At 43.9% G+C, this 20641-nt stretch overlaps 1 protein-coding gene across 1 annotated transcript in view; it reads left to right on the top strand.

Annotated features, from left to right (window-relative positions):
* Positions 1-10123: 10123 nt before the first annotated feature.
* Positions 10124-20641, top strand: part of CLIC4 (chloride intracellular channel 4) — a 46197-nt gene continuing 35679 nt past the window's right edge. The window contains exon 1 of the mRNA XM_082232056.1: positions 10124-10438. Coding sequence (XP_082088182.1) covers positions 10364-10438 — 75 coding nt within the window. The 5' untranslated portion in view covers positions 10124-10363. The remainder of the gene's footprint in view (positions 10439-20641) is intronic.

Here is a 20641-nt window from a genome sequence, read left to right as displayed (position 1 = left end):
GGAAGGCAGTGATGGCCAACAGCTTCAATGGCTTTAAAAGAAGACTAGACAAATTCATGGAGAGGCCTGATGACTGCTGCTGGCCATTATAGCTATCTTCTGTCTCCATGGTCAGAGAAGCAGTATGTTTCTGAATGCCAGTTGCCAGGAATCATAAGGTGCTGGTAGTAGTAGCGGGTTATAAATCATTGTTTTTCAACCTTTTTTGGGCAAAGGCACACTTGTTTCATGAAAAAAATCACGAGGCACACCACCATTGTATGCGGAGAGGGAGATGTCGGAGCCCCGCTGCTCTCTATGGGGAATCGGATGAGAGCGGACCGCCTGTCCGCTCTCATCCGATCCCATCCGATCTGATCCCCACCCAGGATGGATGGAAAATAGGGTGGACACAGTCCAGCGCCCGCCTAGTGGGTGAAAATTTGACTTTTTTTAAAAAAAAAATCTTTCGAATTTTTCAATTTTTCCCACGGCACACCAGGCAACATCTCGCAGCACACTAGTGTGCCGCAGAACAGTGGTTGAAAAACACTGTTATAAATAATAATCAGGGGGCTCTTTGTATTTTCTTTTGTTAATGGGCGAAAACAAAGACCCTGGATTAAAATGGAAAGTCAAAAACAGAGTCGGGGGAGTGCTGGAAACTGTGCTGCAGCTAACTAGTGATTTGCTCCTCTGAGGAGAAATATGCAAAAGCAGGGCTTGGTGTGAGTCGTGATCCCCTGGTTGTAGGCCTAGCCTGTGACATCACTTCGAAATGCTGCGTTGAAGACAGCCATCTTTGTGTTTTTTTGAATTCTGCTATTATGAGCTCATTTGTGGAGGGCCTGGCAACGAACGCTGCAGCTGGAAATGTCAACTCCGTTACTGTCAAGAGAGACAAGAGTCCCAAATGCTGTAGACAATGCGATGTTGGCAGATGGGGACAGGAAGACTAGATAGGAGGGAGAGAGAAGGGGAGAGAGGCATTTGCCAAAGAATTACCTCATGCCAGTTCTCTATTTCTCTCTCACACTCTCACACACGCACTGTTATCAGTAAGCCTCTCACTTCAAGCCTCAGTTTTGTTTGGCTCAGGATATTTAGGGAGCAAAAGACCCCATGGGATTATTCTTGATAAGTATTTTATATAGTAATTAAAAAAAACACCACACTGTTACTCAAAAAATGCAGCAAGGTGGTACCTATACAACACAGAAAATTATAGTAATCAATAAGAACAACATCTAGAAATACCGGTTGGGAAAAACAAATTTCACATTTCAAAGGCTGTAGCAATTGTAATGTGCTGTGCTATAGGCTACACTATTTTAAATGGCATTTTAATTCCTTCTTTTATTTCTTACATGGCATTTTATTACAATTTGAATTCAATAGAATTCAGATTTTAAGTGTCCTTCAGAGACAAGCCTACGAACCAGCCGAATGAAGCTTGCAGACCATCAGAGGTCCACAGATTTTAATTTGAGAACCCCTGGCCTGTATGAAAGGCTAGATGATTCCTGCTGAGCCTCTATTGGCAGGGAGTTCCACAGGGCAGGGCTGGCTTTCCACATTCAAGGCTCAGTTCCTAGTCAAGGCTGACTGAACTTCAGGGGTATGCAGGGTTTATTCCAAGCTTCCCCCCCCTTAAAGACATTGTTAAATTTTTCACAAAAGGCAAAATCCCACAAAATGGGAGCGGTAGCTTGTGAAGGATAAGAGCCAAAAACCGAGGACTGTCCATGGTAAATACAGAGACCGGCAGCATTGCAGAGGCATTTGCAACAGACTTGGGCCTGAAGGGGCACAACAAGAAGGGAGAAGAACAGCATGTCGTATAAGCCTATATGCCTCCTTCACATTTAATGCAAAGATTTCCCAGGCAAATTATTCAGGAAAGGCAGTGGGATTTGCTAGGGGAAGAGGCAGGCCTGCATTAATGTTTCCATCAGCTGGGAGCTCCTGCTGGGCCTTGATGCCAGGGCCCCATGCCCCTAAAGAACAATACTCTCTTTGTGTCTACATCTCCTTGAGTACAATAGGTTGCTGAGCCGAAAAACACATGTTTAACTCTGCCTTGCTCCCTGTGGGAAGCAACAATGGCATCAACGCTTTCCCCAGCATGGTGCCTGCTGGATAGTGTTGGACTCCTACTCCCATCAGCCCTAGCCAGCAAAGCCAAAGATCTGGGATAATGGGAGTTGTAGTTCACATAATATAGAGGTCATCAGGTTGGGGAAGGCTGCTCTAAGGATAGCCATATGTGTCAGTGGTGCAGCACTGATAGTTCAAAGTCCAGCTGCAATGAAAACTCATTTATTTGCTTGCAGTCTTTGTTCGTGGAATTCAGAAGCTTCAAAATTAATAAGTATTTGTATTATGAATGCTGCCAGGTCAAAGATTTATTGACCCTTCTTGGAGAGGGGTCCTTGCGCCCTTTGCGATAATAAAAATATGAGACGAACCCTGCTGGAAACAAGAGCCCACCTACTCCAGCATTTTGTTTCATAGTAGCCAACCAGATGCCTATGAAGTGAAGCCCCCAAGTAGGATGTGAGTACAACAGTGCTTCCTGCACTTGTGATTCCCAGCAAGTAGTATTCAGAGGCGCACTTCCTATGATAGTGGAGGCAGAACCAGTGGGGAACCTTTTGACTCCTTATCAAGATCTAGGCTTGTGGGCCGAATTTGACAGGTGGCTGGGGCCCTGCACTGAAATTAAGGGCTTATTAAATGTCTGCCTGGCACAAGACATTTTGCTGCCTAAGGCAAGGACAAGATGGTGCCATTCCATCTATACAACTGGAACAATGTCCTCCACTGCACCTCAGGACACCAGGCTGTTTAGGGGTGTATGAGAGTCTGTCCTCTAACAGTAAGGCATAAGCAGCAGGCTTGGAAGAAATGGCTGTTGGGGGAGGCACCACCATTGCCCTCAATCATATACCACCTGAGGCGTTTACTTCACTCTGCCTAATGGCAGAGCCTGCTCTGCATAGGCCTACAGCTGTGGGGCAGATCCTGGAAATTCGACTTCTGTGGAAGGCCTGAGCCTCTAGAACACCGGAGATTCTGGCAGACTATTCTTAACTTCTGCCCAATCCTGGCCGAGATCACACTTGAAATCTAGATTCCACATTTTTGTTAAGTTTCATGTTGGAGAAAGTCAGCACTACCCGCCCTCCCCCATGCTGCTGCTCTAGAGCGCAAGAGCTGGAGAGTGGATCCGTTGAAAAAGAAAAGGTCAGGCTGATAACAAGAAAAGAGCTCAGCGGATGTCAGAGAAAGTGGGTGGAGAGCTTATACAGCTGGCCAGAAATAATCTGGCTGGTAGCCACTTGGTATGCCAACACTAAACGGATCGTTCTTAACAAAAGCAGGGAAATAATTCAGAGTGTATATACACCTGCCTGTTAACATGTATGTGGGTCACACTGATCCTATTTTTCAGTGTGTGCTTTTGTCCACTTTTTTCTACACTTGTGCACTTTCAATTGAACTCCAGTTCAATGGTTCCTGTTCACACTAGTGGGTGGTGCATGATGGGATGTATCGCGCTGGCTGTTGTTTGTTCCCCACAACTAGTATTTCTCTGCTTTCCCTGAGTCCTGGAAAGTTGAGCTACACTGTGAGTATGCACATACTGTAGGTATTTCTCTGCCTGTCCTCACGGCCTTTTAAAATAATTATTTTGATTGAAATAGAAGTTTCTGTTATACTCGACTTGCACACAACTCAAGAGTTGGTTGCCAAAATGTGGAGAACTGAACTTAAGCTTAGAAAAATGAGAAATAGCAAGAAACTGACAGTCACCCATCCCTAACTTTCAGTATAGGCTTGTGAATGAAAAGCAGTTACTGTTTTGCTACTGAGTCCAGCACTAATCAAATTAGATTGCATAGGGAAGGATTTGCTCATCTCACAGGTATTACAGCAGCTGCTCTGAGCAATTTTCAACCTCAAATCCTTCTGTGGGATGAAGGAGACACAGGAGGAAGTTGGTTTCCTGCCCGCCTTCTTTCCAAGCACAGGCCCATGCGGTGGCTGGTCCCAGACATTAGGTCATTGGGCACTGCACCAGCCGGCTTGCTCTGGCGGTCTATGCTTGTCCCTCCCTTATGTAGGGAAATAAAAAATTTTGCTTTTATTCAAAATAGAAAAGCAAAAGTCATACTCCCAAATTAGCATTGGGTGTGGTATGAGCATGGTTCATGAGAATGGGATGAGATACTAAGGCTTGATACTGCTATGGTTAAATTTGCTAGCAGATTTATAAGGTTTGTGGGATGGCATCCATGAACAGTCAGGGGGGCAGCGAGTGAACATCAAAGATGGAATGGGACACTACAGTGGTTGCAAGTCAATCAAAATATTATTTGTCACTCATATGTGATCCTACTCCCTCTGAAATTGCATCCAAATGAAACTCAGTAGAAATTAAAAGCTATAGCAATGCAAACTGACACAAATAATTGTATTCAATCTTAGTTATGCTCAAGTAGGCTAAATAGGACGCGGGTGGCGCTGAGGGTAAAACCTCAGTGCCTAGGACTTGCCGATTGTATGGTCGGCGGTTCGAATCCCCGCGGCAGGGTGAGCTCCCGTCGTTCGGTCCCAGCTCCTGCCCACCTAGCAGTTCGAAAGCACTCTTAAGTGCAAGTAGATAAATAGGTACCGCTTTATAGCGGGAAGGTAAACGGCGTTTCCGTGTGCTGCGCTGGTGCAGGCTCGCCAGAGCAGCTTCGTCACGCTGGCCACGTGACCCGGAAGTATCTCCGGACAGCGCTGGCCCCCGGCCTCTTAAGCGAGATGGGCGCGCAACCCCAGAGTCGGTCACAACTGGCCCGTACAGGCAGGGGTACCTTTACCTTTACCTAATGTACATTAATAAAGAAACAATTCATCATCATCATCATTATTATTATTAAATTTGTACACTGCCCTTCATCTGAATATCCCAAAGCGGACGTCAAGTTTCACAAATGCGCCATGTTTCTTTCTTCCTAATGCAAAAGATTACTGTCTTAAACACCCACGTCCTACTCTGAGGTCTAAGTTCCAGAGATGCTGGAGTGGTAGCTGAACCCTTCAGAATGATAACATTTGCAGATCAAGCTGAGAACATGGCTTTTCAAAAAGAAAGAAGGAAAGAAAAAGGACAGCATTCTACCAGGGAAAAAGGACCAGAAAATAGGGATTGTGCCTGGAAAATCGGAACAGCTGGAGCATGTGCATGCAGCTGTATTTGCTAAACATAACTCACAATTATCTTTAAAAACCTATTCTACACTTAGGGCACAGTCCTGTCCTTAAGGCAGAGGTTTTCAACCTTTTTGAGTCCATGGTTCCCTTGACATTCTTTCTTTGGCACCCCTGTGGGCCTTAGGAGTCCAGTTATGTCACCACTTGCCTGCAGAGCTGGCAGCCTCTCACCCTTTTTCAAACATCCTCCCTTGTGGAGTGTTCCCTCAGCCTCCCCCACCCTCTCCTTGGGAGTACTCTGGGCAGCTGCCCCTGGTCTCTGAGCCGGCCCCTTCCCGCCCCAAAGAGAGGTACAGTGGTACCTCTGGTTACAAACGCTTCTGGTTATGAACGTTTCAGGTTACGAATTCTGAGCTCCGCTAACCTGGAAGTAGCTGCTTCTGGTTGCAAACTTTGCCCCAGGATGCGAATGGAAATTGTGCGTCAGCGGGAGGCCCCATTAGCAAAAGCGCACCTCAGGTTAAGAACGGTTTCACTGTACCCCCTCACACTGTCCCACAGGGGCCTGGGAAGCACATCTTGGACATCCCCAGAGGCACCATGGGGAGCTTGTAGCCATGGCTGCTGCAACAAACAGCTGTGCAAGCCTTTGGGAAGCAGAGAGGTGAGAAGGCATTAGAGGAGGAAGGGAAGAGGGACTATCTCCAGGGCACCCCAGGGTGCCACGTCACACTGGTTGAAAACCACTTGCCTTAAAGTGCTGTTATTAATTAGTATACCACCGTATACCTGCAGGTATGCTGGCTGAAGACCATAGCAATGGGGAGGCAGTTGTGTGCTGCCAGATGCTGCTGGAACCCGCTTCCCATCGCCAAGGGCTTTGGTATGCTTTGCGGGTAGCAATTCATGAAATAAATAGTAACAATAACAATGGTCTATGAAAGCTTATGGATCCCCCTTCATGGATCACTGCCTTGCCGTGGCGAAGGGGCTTGAAGAACTCAGAGAAGCTATGAACTACGCCGAGCAGGGCACCCAAGATGAACAGGTCATAGTGGAGAGTTTTGACCAAACGTGATCCACCTGGAGTAGGAATCGGCAAGCCACTCCAGTATCCCTGCCAAGAAAACTCCATGGACAAAGACAACAGGCATATAAAAGTTATGACACTGGAAGATGAGCCCCTCAGGTCGGAAGGTGTCCAACATGCTACTGGGGAAGAGCGGAGGACAAGTACAAGTAGATCCAGAGCTGATGAAGCGGCTGGGCCAAAGCCGAAAGGACGCTCAGTTGTGGATATGCATGGAAGCGAAAGGAAAGTCCAATGCTGTAAAGAAAAATATTGCATAGGAACCTGGAATGTAAGAACCATGAACCTGGGTAAGTTGGATGTGGTCAAAAATGAGATGGCAAGAATAAATATTGACATCCTGGGCATCAGTGAGCTAAAATGGACGGGAATGGGCGAATTCAGTTCGGATGACTACCATATCTACTACTGTGGGCAAGAAACCCGTAAGAGAAATGGAGTGGCCCTCATAGTCAACAAAAGAGTGGCGAAAGCTGTACTGGGATGCAGTCTCAAAAATGATAGAATGATCTCAATACGAATCCAAGGCAGACCTTTTAACATCACAGTAATCCAAGTTTATGCACCAACTACTGGTGCTGAAGAAACTGAAATTGACCAGTTCTATGAAGACTTACAAAACCTTATCGAAGTGACACCAAAGAAGGATGTTCTGCTCATTATAGGGGATTGGAATGCTAAAGTAGGGAATCAAGAGATAAAAGGAACAACTGGCAAGTTTGGCCTTGGAGATCAAAACGAAGCAGGGCAAAGGCTAATAGAGTTCTGTCAAGAGAACAAGCTGGTCATCACAAACACGCTTTTCCAACAACACAAGAGACGACTCTACACATGGACATCCCCAGATGGGCAACATCGAAATCAGATTGATTATATTCTCTGCAGCCAAAGATGGAGAAGCTCTATACAGTCAGCAAAAACAAGACCTGGAGCTGACTGTGGCTCAGATCATCAGCTCCTTATAGCAAAATTCAAGCTTAAACTGAAGAAAGTAGGAAAAACCACTGGACAGGTAAGATACAATCTAAACCAAATCCCTTATGAATACACAGTGGAAGTGAGGAACAGGTTTAAGGATTTAGATTTGCTGGACAGAGTGCCTGAAGAACTATGGATGGAGGCTCGCAACATTATACAGGAGGCAGCAACTAAAACCATCCCAATGAAAAAGAAATGCAAGAAAGCAAAGTGGCTGTCCAACGAGGCCTTACAAATAGCGGGGGAGAGAAGGCAAGCAAAATGCGAGGGAGATAGTGAAAGATACAGGAAATTGAATGCAGATTTCCAAAGAACAGCAAGGAGAGACAAGAAGGCCTTCTTAAACGAGCAATGCAAAGAAATAGAGGAAAGCAACAGAATGGGAAGAACCAGAGATCTGTTCAAGAAAATCGGAAATATGAAAGGAACATTTCGTACAAAGATTACCATAATAAAGGACAAAAGTGGTAAAGATCTAACTGAAGCAGAAGACATCAAGAAGAGGTGGCAAGAATACACAGAGGAATTATACCAGAAAGATATGGATGTCTCGTACACCCCAGGTAGTGTGGTTGCTGACCTTGAGCCAGACATCCTGGAGAGTGAAGTCAAATGGGCCTTAGAAAGCACTGTAAATAACAAGGCCAGTGGAAGTGATGGTATTCCAGCTGAACTGTTTAAAATTTTAAAAGATGATGCTGTTAAGGTGCTACACTCAATATGCCAGCAAGTTTGGAAAACTCAGCAGTGGCCAGAGGATTGGAGAAGATCAGTCTACATTCCAATCCCAAAGAAAGGCAGTGCCAAAGAATGCTCCAACTACCGCACAATTTCACTCATTTCACATGCTAGCAAGGTTATGCTTAAAATTCTACAAGGAAGGCTCAAGCAGTATGTGGACCGAGAACTCCCAGAAGTGCAAGCTGGATTTAGAAGAGGCAGAGGAACCAGAGACCAAATTGCAAACATGCGCTGGATTACGGAGAAAGCTAGAGAGTTCCAGAAAGACATCTACTTCTGCTTCATTGACTATGCAAAAGCCTTTGACTGTGTTGACCACAGCAAACTATGGCAAGTTCTTAAAGAAATGGGAGTGCCTGATCACCTCATCTGTCTCCTGCGAAATCTCTATGTGGGACAAGAAGCTACAGTTAGAACTGGATATGGAACAACTGATTGGTTCCAAACTGGGAAAGGAGTACGGCAAGGCTGTATATTGTCTCCCTGCTTATTTAACTTATATGCAGAATTCATCATGCAAAAGGCTGGGCTGGATGAATCCCAAGCCGGAATTAAGATTGCCGGAAGAAATATCAACAACCTCAGATATGCAGATGACACAACCTTGATGGCAGAAAGTGAAGAGGAATTAAAGAACCTTTTAATGAGGGTGAAAGAGGAGAGCGCAAAATATGGTCTGAAGCTCAACATCAAAAAAACGAAGATAATGGCCACTGGGCCCATCACCTCCTGGCAAATAGATGGGGAAGAAATGGAGGCAGTGAGAGATTTTACTTTCTTGGGCTCCATGATCAGTGCAGATGGTGACAGCAGTCACGAAATTAAAAGACGCCTGCTCCTTGGGAGAAAGGCGATGGCAAACCTAGACAACATCTTAAAAAGCAGAGACATCACCTTGCCAACAAAGGTCCGTATAGTAAAAGCCATGGTTTTCCCAGTAGTGATGTATGGAAGTGAGAGCTGGACCATAAAGAAGGCTGATCGCCGAAGAATTGATGCTTTTGAATTATGGTGCTGGAGGAGACTCTTGAGAGTCCCATGGACTGCAAGAAGATCAAACCTCTCCATTCTGAAGGAAATCAGCCCTGAGTGCTCACTGGAAGGACAGATCGTGAAGCTGAGGCTCCAATACTTTGGCCACCTCATGAGAAGAGAGGACTCCCTGGAAAAGACCCTGATGTTGGGAAAGATGGAGGGCACAAGGAGAAGGGGACGACAGAGAATGAGATGGTTGGATGGTGTTCTTGAAGCTACTAGCATGAGTTTGATCAAACTGCGGGAGGCAGTGGAGGACAGAAGTGCCTGGCGTGCTCTGGTCCATGGGGTCACGAAGAGTCGGACACGACTAAACGACTAAACAACAACATGAAAGCTTATGCACGAAAAATATTTGTTAAGAGGCCACAAGGTTCTATGCTTTTTGCTGCAAATGACTGGCGCAGCTATCCCCCTGGAAATGGTTTGATTTTGTGGGTTTGTTATTTTTGTTACTCTTTTAATCTGATACTGATTCTGTGCCAAGTTATACATTAAAAGGGAAGGGTATGAATAGACAAACACGTGGACTAGAAACTTGTTCCCGAGTTTCATGCAAGGAGACCTTCACCCGCACCACAGCCCCCGCTCCTTCGCATCGTAATCCTCCCTATCACCAGCCAAGACAAACGCCCCCCCTGCTCAGCAGCGCGCGCGCGCACACCAAAGTCAGGCCACGCCCCCTCTTTCCCCTCGCCTGGGTTGAGTCGGGGAAAGGCGGCGGGAGTCTCCCCACTACAGTCACGCCCCCTCAAACACGCGCACCCTGCTCTGGCCACACCCACGTCAATAGGATCATTGGGTGCTTCTCTATCGTCAAAGTCCCGCCTCTTTGCTGCCGGGGGCGGGTTGATGTCCTAAGCCACGCCTCCTTCACAGCACAGGCCCCGCCCTGGCACCCGACAAATATTATTAGGCGGCGTCTTCCCAACCTTTATCCGTCGCTGTTTGTTTCTTCGCTTGCTCCCTGCACCCCCCCCCCGCCCGGCTATTTGCCACGCCCCTTTCGCGGCTCAATCCCCGCCCCTTGGTATAAATAAGCGGCGTCTCTCGAAACGGCTCCTCAGTCGCGGTCCCGCCTTGTTCGACGGCGCTGAAGCCCAGGAGGCAGGGAGAGAGAGAGAAAGAGCGGAATCCGCGGGGCGCTCCTTCCCTCCCTCGCACTCGCCGGCGCGCTCGCACAAGCCGTGAGGGGAGCCAGCCAGACAGGCAGGCGAGCGAAGGACCGGCTGAGTGAGTGAGTGAGTGAAGGGAGGAGTTTTCTCGCTTGCTCGCAGGGCGTCGCCGCCGGTCAGTCTCCACGCAGAGCGGGTGGCCGAGCGAGGAGGACAGAGCATGGCGCTCTCGGTGCCGGTCAACGGGGTGAAGGAAGAGGGCGACAAGCAGCCTCTCATCGAGCTCTTCGTCAAGGTAAAAGGTGTTCCCTGGGGGTGGTGGGCTTCCCTCCCCCCCCCAGCCTTTATTAAGCAGCCCCCCCTCGGGTAGTGTGTGGTTCATCCCTGCTCCTTATTGAGGGAGTCGACTTGACTCGCCTTACTCCACATCGCCATGGTATTTCTCATGCACGCTCCTGGGTCCACTCTATTATTATTTAATAACCCCGGGGGGCTCTCAAAGCGGCTTACAAAACATTATGGCAGTAGAAGCCGCATGCAAATTTGGTGCCTGGGAACAGAAATAGCGCGAGGTGCCTCGGATGTGTCATTTCTTGCTCTCATCCTTGGTCTTAACCTTCAGCTTCTACAAACTCCGCGAAAGAGCCCGTTGAAGATCTCGAAGGCAAGGGAGTGGGGGCTGAGGCTGAGCAGCTGGCTTTTAGTCCATGGTGGGGGCCGCTCCCTCTTTTCCTCGTTGAGGGAGTCGACTTTGCTTTCTGCAATACCCCGCAGCAGTTCTCAATCTCAGCATTTCCCTATGGCGTTCCCTCTCCAGGAGAGGCTGCTGGGCTGCGTCCAGAACTGGAGTTTGGGGAGGGACAGTCTGGTTCTGTGCATGGGTATTTGGAAATAATTCCCAGTGAACTCAGCGGGACTTAACTTCCAAGGAAGTGTTCCGTGGGTTGAGTATAAGACAAGGAAATTGTGTAAGTAGCAAAACAATGTGTGTTGTATGGACAGATTCTCCTCGCCCTTCCACACAGTCATCTCTTCATCTCTGTGCCTTCAAACCTGTTGGCTAGATATAGCTTATTCCATACTTTAATATAGAAATGAAGACTCTAGAACTTCATAAATAGCATGGGTACTGATCAGCCTGACACTGACTTCTCATATCCCTCTTTCTCTGTAGGTTCTGCTGCACATTCTTCATAAAAATACAATTCTGTTGTGCAATTTGTCAGTTTGGTGATGGGGTCGGAAAGCTTTTCCCCTGCAGGTCTTTTGATTTTGTGACATGCGTCCTTCCATCTCAGCATTCCTCAGCTAATCCTTAGTTGTCTTCCAGTCTAACCCATATATCCCCTGAAGGTTGTCTATACAGTGGTGCCTCTGGTTATGTACTTATTTCGTTCTGGAGGTCTGTTCTTAACCTGAAACTGTTCTTAACCTGAAGCACCACTTTAGCTGACGGGGCCTCCTGCTGCTGCTGCGCCGCCGGGGCACGATTTCTGTTCTCATCCTGAATCAAAGTTCTTAACCCAAGGTACTATTTCTGGGTTAGCGGAGTCTGTAACCTGAAGCGTATGTAACCCGAGGTACCACTGTAATTGGTTTGTATATTCAGTCCTCTTTCCTTGTTTGATTTTGGGCATCCTTCACATCATGCATGATCTCCAATTTGAAGATCCTATTGTCTTGTTAGCTTTTTTACAGAGGGAGGTCCTGTCCCCCCTTCAGCTAGCCCGTCCAGGCACTACCCTACCTACCTCTTTTCAAAGACTCTGTAGCTGTAGACTTAGGAACTGGCTAAATCACATATGTCATAATCTGCAAACTACTTCTTCCAATTTTTATGATGTGTTGATCACTATGTGCAGTATTCTGAAAGAGACTCCTGTGTTGCAAAGTTGTTATAGATGCGAATCTTCCTTCTTTCCATTCAGTTTCACTCTTCTGTTTCCTGTTCATTTCCCTATAACAAGTTAATAGTGGACATCATTTCAGAGAGGATAAAGACTTGGTTCCATAAATAAAAACATAAGCATTTCTGGTTTCTAGTAGGGTCGAGAGTACATAAAATGATATATAAAAATGGCCTTTGGGGAGTGTGCTTTGGTCTCAGTCTTGCCTTGTTCGGTTTTACCAGATACTCTGGCCTTAACATTCACTAAAACTTTTTTATTATGAGAAGTGTATTTTTCAAAGCAAGAGCTGTTTCCAAGTGCTCCAATAATAAAATCTTCCTGTTTTCTGCATTCTTCCCTGCTTCTGTAATACTCATTCTTAGCTCCCTCTCACTCAGAACAGAAGTCTTGGGCTGGGCATAAGAGGTGGCAACTTGAATGAATCTGGATGAAGTCATTTTCTTTTGAAATGCTACTTCATACAAGCTATGAATAGTCCATTACTCAATTGCTGTTGGAGATAGTGTAAAAAGTGTTTGCTTGATTTCTTGCTTCTACTTCTGCAATGCTGGTTTTTTGGGGGGGAATAATAAGGAGCTACATGGGATCATTTTTAAAGGCATGGTACTTTTAAAATATGAAGACACATATTTTGGAGTTTTGAAAGCTTTTGACTTGTAAACAAGAGCCTTATCGCACAATCTGTTCCACACCCATATTGTCATCAGGGATGTACCAGCCCTGAGGAATCCAGGGACTGGAGGATCACATCTTTTACATCGCTTCTATTGTGGAAAAGTGATAATGTATTGAAAACAGGAATATCCTCTCATTAGCCTTCTTTAACTACATGTCTAGGCTCGTCTCATGACTTTTCAGGGGCTGGGCAATGATTTTTAAAATTTGAATAGAACATTGTGAAAGCAGCTTTGATCATACTAGCTATGAGAAGAGTCAGCTGGAGGAATGAGTGTTCTCATAATTTCCAATAAGCTATGAATTGTTTGAATCTTCTGTCACACATTACCTGGACTGGCCCATATGAAGAATTTGGCAATGACTGTATTCGGATTGATGCAAATCTTAGCTTAAGGTTGGAAATGCATTAGTTTAATGCAGCTGCTTTACTTTTCTCTCTTGCATGAGTGTGGAAACAAGCCAAGAATTCAGTTGACCGCAGCTTCCTGGTGTATCTGAACTAGTAACCATGGTTTATAGCTTCGAAACAGGCCAGAATAAGGAGCCATGGTTTAAAGTTGGCTTCCATATTTTGGATTGTTGGAAGCCATTGTCCATAGTTCCTGGTTCAGATACATGAGGAACCTATGGTTAATAGAGGCTTCCTGGTTTCCTTACTTGCAGGAGCAAGGAGGAGCAAATGGCTATGTCTGGATGCTATGTCTGGACCCAATAGTCATTACATCAGGCTGTAGCAGAGGAGGGAGGAGAAGTGAGTCAGGGCCACTACATCAGTGCAGCTGAGAGACCAGCAGCTTCTGGCACCTGTGTCTCATCTCCTTGAATTAACAAACAGCTGGTCATTAGAACAACCTGTAACTAAGAACATGAAAACAAGCAAATTCAGGTTTCATCCTCCTAATCCATTTTCTCTTTGTGTTGATCATTTCAAGCTTGAATACCAGGTTTATAAGCTGCTCTGCTAGCCTCTGGCTGAAGAGTAGTATAAAACATTTTTGAAATAAATGAAATTTGTGCATATCTTTGTTTATTAAGCTGAGACATGATTGTTCAAATGTAGCCATTTGAGTGTTCAAAGGAAATTGTTACAAGTGTTCTAAGTCAAGTTCAAGATCAACAATGCATGGATTGAATCTATCCTAAGCAAACAGTTTATTTCATTGGGAATCTGTACTAATACCTATGTTTAAATGCCTGTATCAGTGTGATCGGCACACAAAGAACAGCAGCAGCCAGGCTTAAACTCGGGAATGAACACGTTAAGTAAACCTTGAACAGAATTTATAAAAAGCTGGTCTACAAACTAGATTTTTTTAGTGGATTATATCTCTAGGGGACCAAAACAGATGGAAGTTGCTAGTTTCCAACAAAGTGGTTAAGCATAATCATTGCAATTTCTGTAGTGCCTGTGAAAGAAAAATATTTACACTGGTGCTGCTATAATTCATGGCCTCTTCCTGCTCTAAACCATGTTTGCAAAGCAAACTAGATGCATAGTTGAAATGCAGCATTGCTTATAGCACTTACGTTGGTGGTCTGCGGTAATTAATAACTTAAGTTTGTGCCTTCAGTCAGTGCCTCTGGTCTGCCTGAAGTCCATGTTAACTTGCAGTGCAAATATTTGCATCTTAGGGCTGATTAAACAGAAGCAGTTAATAGATTTCATTCCCTAAGAGCTTCCTAGCAAAAGCACATGTATAATTGATAAAGCAGAGCTGCTTCCAATGTCTAGCAGGGATATTTAAAACACCTAAATAGAACCTTGTAGAATTAAAGGCTTGCATATAATGAATATGCGGCAAATATTTTCCTGTAGCCTGTAGAATGTTGCTGAAAAGCTAAATTCCAGTATTGCCCTTAATAGGCATTGTGCAGCCTGGATGGCTTTGGTCCATATCACAACCTTGTGAAGGTAGATCATTCTCTAATCTAGGAGAATACCAAAGGGTCTAATATGTTCTTGGCTGAACAGATTTAAGTGCAAGTCCAAATCAGTGTCCACCAATCAGGGCCCTTCAATAGGCAGGCAGCACAAAAGTCCTCCCCTAGTTAAAATTTGAGTGTGGCCACTCAAGGCCCTGGGCTTGATGCTTCTCACTCCCAAATATGTGACAACCTGCTTGTGTTTCCTAACCATTTCTCAGTCAGGTAAAGCATTTTTATTATTACAAGATTATGCTTTAGTGAGAGAGCTGCACCTGGCATGGGGACGGTGCCTAATGGGATTATTTTGATGGCAAGCCAGACCTCTTGATAAGATTATCTTCTGACAGCAATGCTAGAAATGAAAACACACTGCTTATTTCCTCTCTTGGTGTTTCTTCCATTATTCTGGGATTTATTGTTATAACAAATGCAATTGGTAATATATTGGAGAATATATTGTTATGTTGAAGTTCAAAAGAAGATACAATTTATGAAGGATTTGGACCTCAGCGGGCACAGCTGCAAGTAGCTGGCTAGGTCAAGTGCCATTATCCAGACAAGGGGAGAAAATACAGCTCTGTTCTGTCAGTCATGCAGGTACACTTGGTTGGTTTCATCTGGTATTTGGTATTGACATTTCAGCCACACATCAGTATCAGCAGAAACTGTAGGAAAGAACCCAACTTCTCACATACGTCCCAGAGATTCTCACATACGTCCCAGAGATTCATGAAGGCAAGGTGGGCAAAAGTGCTGCTCTGTTTTGAAGGAATGTCCAGAGTGCCATATGTGATGCTTGTACAAATGCCAGCGGCAGGATTTGTTTATTCGCTCCTGCATAAAGTCTTTATTTTTGGAGGGCATCCCAGATGTGGGGAACTTCTGCAAAGTCACTCATGAGTAGTTCCATTGACTTCCGTAAGTCTTAGCATACACCTGGGCTATGTGGAAAGGTCTCCTGATTGGTTTGCACACAAGTATATGCATATAACTTACTTCTAAAGTATGCAGCCGATAGTACATTATGTTTGTACCAAGCTTCTACAACTGTGATCTTTTTCTGACTGTGTAGATCTTGGCATTCGCACTCTTGGCCAAGTTTGGCTTATGCTCTTGCTTTGTCTTGCAGCTGCCAAGGAAAGGGTAAGTTTTGCCAGTGAGTATACTTTAGAAGTGGCAGCAAACACAGTTTGGGCAGGCTGGAAACTTAATTGGCTGTTCATCTTATGTGAATTGATGAAAAGTGGAACACTTGTATAAACTGGCTGGCTCTTCTTTGAAAAGTGAGCAGGAGAGCCCATGGCACCAGCTAATCTTTCAGTGGGCAGCTTGAGACAGTATTGGTATACTAAATAGTCATAGTTGAGAAGGTACTGTCACCTGAAGTGCCTCAAGTTCCAGGTCAGGACTTCTGGAGGAGGGAGCCAGGCTTTTAAGGTCTGGCTTGGAATTTTTTCACCTTTTGACATCCATTCCTGACATTGATGGAGGAAAAGCCTATTACACTTTGCTTACCTGCAGCATCTAAATTAGTCATGACTGAAGCTATCCGTTGTCTGAGTGTCTTCAGTGAACAAGGTTTGGATTTGTGAGACTCTTTGGTTGCACTGGTTTTGTATTTATAAAGCAATACAGCTAGTTGCTGTAGTTGTCATAGTGAAGTTACCATACAGGAGATGACTGGAAACAGAATAACATGGCTTGTCCTTATCTCCATAACCCAGTCCTTGCAGAAACGTCAAGTACCAGATCCTGTATAAAGCATGTAAATATTTGAGAAGAATGCTTATTCACAATGGTTTGCATCTTGAGTGCTAAGCTGTGGTTTCCTTTGTGAAGAACCTGGTATTAAATTATAGAACCGTATAAGTTATAAGCATGTAATGTCTTATTTCCAGGTTACCTGAAAGTTGACTTGTAGCTTACGTCCTTCAGTACTCTTGTGTAAGAATTTCTATTTGCAGAGTAGCTGTGTCTAGTCTCTTGCAGGAAAAAAGAACAGTGACTTATGGCAACTTTAAAGACTTAAGCGTTGGAACCCACAGTGTTGAAATCAGTGGAACAGGCTTCTTCCTACATATCAGAACTTCCCCACCCTGTCTTTCCTTGGTGTGCCACCCAAATTCTTCTTGAAGAGTTGGAGGATCCAGCCTGAAAATGCAACAAATGACTATGTTTATTCAAATCAGCCATAAAACTAAGTTTCCTTTAGATAGTAGGTTTTTTGGTGTTTTTGTGTGTGATCTGTTTGATATGAGCTGACAGTAGTACTTCAGCAAATTCAAAGAGCTTGTGAAGCTGCGAAGAGTTGCTTTGCTCTTGGTATATCCTGCTTTAGTGTTCCTATTTATAGTAGCTTTGTTAATGCAACTGAGGACTCTGTCATAAGCAATTGTTTTTACAGGGCTTTGAAGATGAAGACAATGTTTTCATAGAAAGGGTTAGTTTACCTTTTGTTTGCGGTGCAAATATATTAGACTTGTGCAAATATATTAGTAAAACAATACAAATGAACAGTATTTAGGTGTATGTCATTAACATATATAACCAGTATAGTTTTGATGAGAGCTGACCTACAGCGGTTTGTTTATATCTGGTTTCACAAAATACGTGCCCTGAAGCAGCTTAATAATATGATACAAAATCATGCAGTATCAAATAAAGACTAGACTTCAGCATAAGACAAACTCCAGTAGTTAATGAAAATTTACATTTTCATCAAGGAGGGAAAGCCATCTTTAAAAGGAAACCCTGAACCAGGAATGAGGAACCTGCAGCCCTCCAGATGTTGCTGCACTCTAATTCCCAACAGTCCCAGGCAGCACAGCCAGTGATCAGGAATAATAGGAGCTATGATCCAACAATATCTGGAGGGCCACAGGTTCACCACCCCTAGTTTTAAGCCATCTCCCCAAATGCATGTAAAGAGCTAGCAAGCTTCGGTAAGGAGTCCAGGGCTGTCATGAAGAAGGCCTTAGATTGAGTAGCCCATAGTGGTGCCTTTGTCAAATCTCAGTGCACAGTAGGGTGCATATAGGAGGATATATCATTTGCTGTATTCATAGTAAGGAGGACTGCAATGGGTTTTAAAGATCAAAGACAGCACTTTGACTTGCCTGGAAACATAGTGGTGTTCTCTCCCATTGAAACCAAAGGAGCTTAAGTGATTAACTTTGGCTGGGTCATGCCCTTACATTACTATGTCAAAATGTCTTGTGAAACTAAATAAACCTTTACACTTTCTGATATGTGCTTAACTTATGAGGTTAGAACAGATGCATTTTGATGGCATTTTATTATATTCAGTCTTCATGTTTGTATTTAAATTTTCAAGCTTCTTTTAATAATTGAGGGCTAGAGAACATGAACTTTAAGAGCCCTGTGCGCTACACAGAAATGCAGAGAGGGTGTGTTTGGATTCTGATGGTGCATTTTGTCTATTGTTCCCCAGTCAAATGCCCTGCTCAACCAAAGAGTAACTAGTGAAAACAGCATTACTTCTCATGACTGCAGGCAGTTGGAGCCTAGGGAAAACAAACTTCCTAAGTCAGTGACTTAATTATAATATGTCGTCCAAGTAGACAGTTCTGTTTTTATTGTGGAGCTGCCTCTGTTCAACTGCTGACCTGGAAATGAGTTTCTTAACCGTATGATTGCCCAGGAGAACTTTGTAGTAGTCTCATTAATTGATTGTAAGAAATTACATTGAGTTTCCAATTTCAACCCTAAGCATAAATCAGACTCACAGTTAATTACAACTTTCTGCAGTTCTTCTCCCTAAAGTCATCATTTAATCTTTCCATTGTTGGCTAAACAAAGGGTATGGAGGTTTCTTTACTCGGAGAAAGGAAGTAGTGGTATGTCCTGGCCTTGACTTCCATATTAGGCATAAACTAAATATAGGCGTAGAACTCAGGAGTGAAGTCACATCTGTGAATTTTCAAGACTGCAATGAGATCAGCCACTGTTGTTGGATGGCCTTCTGCCTCTTTCCTCTCCTACGTGAATGCTTTTCTCTTGCCATTAATGTCCATTAGTTTGTTGCATACTTTGTGGGTTTATTTTAAATAAACAAAAGTAGTTTAAAATACTGAATTCTGCTAAAAATAAAGCTGAGCCAAACATGGCTTTAAAATGTCTAGAACACTTTTCACTGTACAAAGCTTTGCAGTTGTGAAGCTAAATAGGTCAGGTTGATATACTGTCTTGCCAAAGGCCACCCAATGAACCTTGTCACTTTGTTGATTTAAGTTTGGGAGTCCTGTGCTGCTGTGTACTGTTAGCTATTTTTCTGGTGCAAGAGAAGTGTCTTTAGAGGCAGAAGTCTTTACCTTCCTTAGCAAAAATCTGACTGTATTCTTTTAGCTTCTAAGGGAAATGGTATGCAGGTTTTTTCTATATATAAAAAACATGAATACACTCATGCTCCTTTTCAAAAGTACTGTTGGCATTCAGATGGGTGCTACTGGGTGTTTGTAGCAGTTGCACCAATATATGGGCACATCTGTTGCTGCAGTGCTGGTTAACACATCTGCATTTTCTTAGTTTTTCTAAAGTAGTGCTTTGACATATTGAACTGTTCTGACTAGGCACTGTATCCTAGGCGCAGAACGCACAGTGAATATGAATCCTTGAGGCTGTGATAGTTCAAGAGAACTGCCTTTGGGTATCTCAGAATATTTTTTCTGTACAGAACTTTGCATCTAAACTAATTCATGAAAGGTATACCATACTACAGTGGTACCTCAGGTTATCTACGCTTCAGGTTACATATGCTTCAGGTTACAGACTCCACTAACCCAGAAATCGTGCTTCAGGTTAAGAGCTTTGCTTCAGGATGAGAACAGAAATCGTGCTCCAGCTGTGTGGCGGCAGCAGGAGGCCCCATTAGCTAAAGTGGTGCTTCAGGTTAAGAACAGTTTCAGGTTAAGAATGGACCTCCAGAACGAATTAAGTACTTAACCCAAGGTACCACTGTATTCTGTATTAGGTAAAACACATGAAATAACTAAAACTCAATGCCTTAAATGTTTTAAGACTACATTTTACTTGTCTTTTTTCCTACCACCCATATTGATTCCAGGGATAGCATACTACTCACAAAAGAATTAAATACAATAGGCAGACATCAGTAAAATGATAATTAAAAGTGTACGCTGAAACTGAGTTCAGATTTTCTCTGCCACTTTCTCCCTAGACAGCTGCTGGATGAAATCCTTTATTTTTATACCTCATCCCTCCAAAGTCATGGGAAGGGTTTCTGTTATCTGGTGGAAGTCACTTTCTTAAGTTGCTAATTTTAATTTAGCTCTGATTTTTGTCCTGTCTTCACCAAGGGTGAACTAAGGATAACATGCTGGACCTGATAACAACCAGTTTTTCTTTAAAGGTTCAAACAAGATACTGTAATGGCATTATGTTACTGCCAGTTTTATTTTCAATTCTTTTCCTAATGATCTCTAGCATGGAATCTGCCTTTTTCACAACTGCCACACACTGGGTTGACATCTTCATCGAGATGTCTACTTAAAACATAAAAGACTCCTGTTGAAACTAACTTTCAGTCTAAAGTTGGTTTTAGTTGAAATTCTGTATACCCACATACTTACATTTTCATGAGTTTGCAGTAAATTAATAATGTATTGTCATGTCTAGCTTTGGCCTAAGCAAATGACTCTCCCAAGAGCCGTAAACCAGATTGATCTGCTTATAGGTTCTGTAATAGTTTAGCATTCTAAATTATTCTTTGTTCATATAAAAAGATTGTAGAAGACCTTCACAAAAGATGTTCTGATATTAAGAAAGCTACAAGGCTGTATGAATAATTGGCTGTATTAATAATTCCCCCTCCCCAATGCCCAGTGGTTCAGGGTAGTGGGAGGGAATTTTCCTTCTCTTCCAATATGGAATTGTAAGCTTCTCCTGCATTTGCAGTGAGTCCTTGGAGGGGAGGGGGTTGTGCTACTGCCAAAGCACATACTGTA

This window comes from Podarcis vaucheri (assembly GCF_965113315.1).
Source record: "Podarcis vaucheri genome assembly, chromosome: 7".
In the NCBI taxonomy this organism is placed as follows: domain Eukaryota; kingdom Metazoa; phylum Chordata; class Lepidosauria; order Squamata; family Lacertidae; genus Podarcis; species Podarcis vaucheri.
The sequence above is the reverse complement of the archived record's forward strand: the minus strand, read 5'-3'. Positions and strand labels throughout refer to the sequence as shown.